The 4,317-nt window shown below is 27.0% G+C and overlaps 1 protein-coding gene across 2 annotated transcripts; it reads right to left on the bottom strand.

Annotated features, from left to right (window-relative positions):
* Positions 1 to 583: 583 nt before the first annotated feature.
* LOC122847456 (transcription factor MafB) lies at positions 584 to 4,317 on the bottom strand. 2 transcript variants are annotated; one of them, XM_044145168.1, is made up of 4 exons: positions 3,509 to 3,792; positions 2,764 to 3,322; positions 2,330 to 2,661; positions 584 to 2,052 (listed from the first exon to the last, which is right to left on the bottom strand). In XM_044145168.1, the coding sequence occupies exons 1-4, from the start codon at positions 3,590 to 3,592 to the stop codon at positions 1,696 to 1,698; spliced, it is 1,332 nt and encodes a 443-aa protein (XP_044001103.1). In that variant the 5' UTR covers positions 3,593 to 3,792; the 3' UTR covers positions 584 to 1,695. The 2 variants fall into 2 exon arrangements, with proteins under 2 accessions (XP_044001103.1, XP_044001102.1); XM_044145167.1 differs by having other exon boundaries at positions 844 to 2,052; positions 2,321 to 2,661; positions 3,509 to 4,317.

The raw sequence follows: 4,317 nt of genomic DNA, 5'->3' as shown, positions 1-4,317 counted from the left end.
TTAGTCAGTATTTTATAGACCTATATGTTCGAAAAAAAAAAAAAAAAATCACATCCACATTCTGCTATTATAGTAAAAATCAAAACAATTCATTGTTATAGTTTGTGTTATTTTTTTTTTTTGCTTTTATTTGAAATTGTTTAGAATAGAAAAATAAAAATAAATTACAGGATTATGTATATAGTTTGCATGAATTAAGAATGTGGTTATTTTGTTGGTGTGTAATAATGACAGTAGCTTTGTGGTAAAAAAAAAAAAAAATGCAAAAGGGGTGAGACATGGAAAGATAAAGATAGGCCACGGTAGTTTCGTGACTTGACAATAAAGCTTGACTCAGCTTTCACTGTACCAAACGCTCTTTTCTTACCCCTCTCTTAGACTATTTTTTTTTTTAACTTTGTTTTTTATATTTTCTATAGAAAATAATAAAAAAAAAAAAACTCCTTCTAAGATGAACTACTTTGTCAGTTCATATCTTAAATAATTTTGATATTTTTATTTTTTTTTCACAACTTACCCCAGTTCAGGTTTTAAAAAAAATTAAAGTTCAAATTTTTTTTATTAAATAATTTAACTAAAAAGATTTTCAGAAATTGTCGATGACGACTTTTTATTATCATATAATATAAGTATAATCATCTTATATACAGTTTAACAATAATGAAAATTTTATTTTATTATTTTCGTTATTTTGTTGTTTTTATTATTTATTTATTTTTTTGTTTAAACAATTAAAATGTAATTATTGACGATTACCTTATAATGAAATAACAAATAAAAAAAAAATTATTTGCATAACGTTATAAAAAAATATATTTTAAGTTGAAAAAAAAAACACAATGATTGACAAAAATTAATTTATTTTTTTCAATTAAATAATAATATTTTTATCATTAATAATTAACACCTTGGTTTTATTTGATTTAAACAATTTTATGCTACATTTATTAACATTTTTAACAATGTCATTTATTAATTGCAATTTGCAAGATCATTATTTCCATGAGCAAAGTATTTAACAAAAAGAAAAAAGAAAAAATTGTTTTTCCAATTGTCCCAGGTACAGAAACAACCGAATAGATATATTTTTTTTTTTTTTGGTTTCACTGTGCAATAATTATTCAAATTAAATGATCATTTTTTTTGTGTTATTGAGGTTTTTTAAATTTCTAAAAATTCGTATACCATCGTTCTTTGGTTTTTAATATTTGGTGTAATTATAAAAAAATTAAACTACAATTCACTCAATAGAGATACTATTTGTTGCTTCATTTCAAAAATGATTTTAAAATTAAAAAAATAATTAAAATATATAAAAAGCCATAAATGTGTGGTTATTAAAAATGAATGAATTAATAACTATTTATAATGTCAATCACATGGAAAAAAAAAAATATTATGCTGGTCGATAATTTGATATATATATACATCTAATTTTCAGTTATTTTCTGAAAACCATTGCAAGCTGCTACCAAATGAAAAATAAAAAAAAAAAATAAAAACTAAATGATTAAGATATTTAAAAATATTTCAAGTTAAGTTTTGATTGCAATTATTGTTTTTTTATTTTTTAACTTGAAATAATTTTTTTTAATTTTATCACTAAAAAATGATAATTAAAATAAAAGTATTTTTTGAAATTAATATAATAAATTAGATTTACGTCCAGCAAGCACCACTTCGGCGCTGCCGATGTCACAGATAAACTTCAGGACTAGCTGGTGCTGGTTGATGTTGTTGACCTGGTCCCTGATGTTGTTGTTGTTGCTGCTGTTGAGCTGCCGACTGTTGATTTCCTTGTCCCTGATGATGACTATGATTATGATTACTATGGTGTTGATTACATCTTGCTCGTAATATTTCATATCGTTGTTTATACATATCACGTTCTTGTGCCAATTGTGCATTACTCAATTGTGCTTGATGTAATTCAGCTTTTAAACTTCTATTTGTTGATTCCAAATCATGACGTTGTTGTAAACGTTTACTTCGACAATTTTGTGCATATCCACGATTTTTTAAGGTCCGTCGCTTCTGCTTCAGCCGCACAATCTTTACATATTGATTTGAATACTTTAAAAATATATATTTTATAAATATTTAAAATGAATGTATCATATTTTTATTTATGCGTACATTCATTTTAAAAAATATATATTTATTTTATAATACAAATTAAAAGATGTTTTTTGTGCTTTTATATATATAATTTTGTTTTTCTTTTTAATTTAAAAATAATAATCAATTTACAATATTTATAAACACAAAAAACTCTTTAATTTAAATAATTAACAATACTGATGGAAAAAAAATAAGAGACCTTACTTACCTCCTCCCGGGGACAGCCATGAAGACGTTTATTTAGTTCACGAACAGATAATGACATGAGAACTTCATCATCCATAAGTTCATCTTGATTATTACTACCATTGTATTTATAATCACTTCCACTTGATTGTCGTTGTAATTGTATCATAGATCCCATACCACTGCAAGAATTTGATGAACAAACACTGACTGGTCGTGTTGGTTGCATTGGACCACCTGGTTGTAAACTATCATCATCCATTGACAATAAACCATTATTTGATTGTAACATTCCATTTGATTCACCTGGACCACCATAACAATCAAGATGACTTGCCATTGTGATATAACCACCTATAATCATTCAATCAATATTTTTATTTTTTTAATTTCCCAATGTTCTCTCTCTTAAATCGTACGTTGACTTTGAAATAATTAAAAAATAGTTAAACTCACCTCCATGTCTGATATGCCTTGGTAAAAATTGCATTTGTTGTTGAAATTGTGGATGAGGTGATGACCAATTTTCTGGTGGTGGAGGTGGTGGTTCTGGTGTTTGATCTTGTGGACAATGTGGTCGTAAATCAAGTGGTTCTTGTCTCAATGATTGTGTTAACCATCCCATTCCATTTGTTGGTATTTGCATATCATCTTGTGGTATTATTGGTTGATGGGGCTGTTGTTGTTGTTGTTGTTGTTGTTGTAATAATAATAAACTACTTTTTTCACGTATATCACGTTCATTACGATGATGTAATTGTGGTGGTGGTGATGCTGATACTGGTGGTGTGTCTGGTGGTGTACCCGGATGTGATAAAGTTGTTAAATGTGTTGATATACCACCTGGTGGTGCTTTAACAAGTACACCATGTTGTACTTGTATATGTGGTTGTCCATATAATGGATGTGGTTGTTCTAATTCATGGGCCGGTGGTGTTAATGGGCCCAAATTCATATTTGGTACTTGTGTTGGTATATTACCGTTTGCAATAACAGCCGGTGAACCTAATCGCACCTACGAAAATTTATAAAAATATACTCTATTAATTTAAATTCACTTTTATCTTTTTTTTTTTTTTGTTTAATTTTGGAATTTGTCAAGGAAGCTAGCTACAGAAAATGTTATGTGATAGATGAGAGATAGATTTTTTTTTTTTGATTAGTTTGTGTTGTAAATGATTAAGAGGATCGAAGGGATCACCTCGCGCTTAACATCGGCGGGATCGAGATGATCGAGGACGAACTCCTGGACGTATTCTCTAGCAAGGTGGTCCTCAGCTTCCATCTTGACCTGGTCGACCTCAACTTGTATCTCTTGCGCCACCACCGCCTCTACTGCACTTGCAGTAGGGGCATATGGTAGCGGCTTTCCGATATAATTTTTTTCACTTTCGCCACCGTCGCCGGCGGCCCCCAAACAATCAATCACTTTTCCACGCGTTTTTAACAATTTTATTTAAAAAATAATTGAAGTTTTAATCTTTTTTTTTTTTTCGTGTCAATATATATTACAAAGCTTTTTCTGATATTTCAATTTTTTACAACACAAAATATTCACGAAAATTAAAAAAATAAAATCAATGTTTTTATAAAAAAAAGTTGATAAATTTTTTTAAAATTATATTGCACAATAATATTTATATTTCAGTCATAAAATCCAACTTTTAATTTAATTTTTTTTTAAATTTTAATTCATTGAAATTTATTCAACACATTATCCATCACAGTTTAATTAACACATTTTCACAATTTATATTCTACTATCAATAATAAATATAGCAACAAGAAAATAAACAAAGTTATGAAAATAATAATACAGATTATATTTTTTTTTTATGATAATACTAAAGTGTCATAAAAATATCCAACTCAATTCATTGCACTATGATCATTGTAACATCCAACTATATCACTTTATTTATAAATACATTAATTTATTATTTTTCACCAAACAATCACAAAGTTTACAATATAATTAAATTTAAAAAAAAAAAAAAAACAATTTTATAA

This window comes from Aphidius gifuensis, linkage group LG1 (genome assembly GCF_014905175.1).
Source record: "Aphidius gifuensis isolate YNYX2018 linkage group LG1, ASM1490517v1, whole genome shotgun sequence".
Lineage (NCBI taxonomy): Eukaryota > Metazoa > Arthropoda > Insecta > Hymenoptera > Braconidae > Aphidius > Aphidius gifuensis.
Note: the sequence above shows the minus strand (reverse complement) of the source record. Positions and strands in the feature narration are given on the sequence as shown.

Bases quoted from the DNA above. Each gene is read 5' to 3' on its own strand.
- LOC122847456 (XM_044145167.1), bottom strand. From the start codon at position 3,592: ATGGAAGCTGAGGACCACCTTGCTAGAGAATACGTCCAGGAGTTCGTC. The intron at 3,323-3,508 runs GTGATCCCTTCG...AAATTTTCGTAG, and splicing joins CCGCCGATGTTAAGCGCGAG to GTGCGATTAGGTTCACCGGC. The intron at 2,662-2,763 runs GTGAGTTTAACT...GAATGATTATAG, and splicing joins AAGGCATATCAGACATGGAG to GTGGTTATATCACAATGGCA.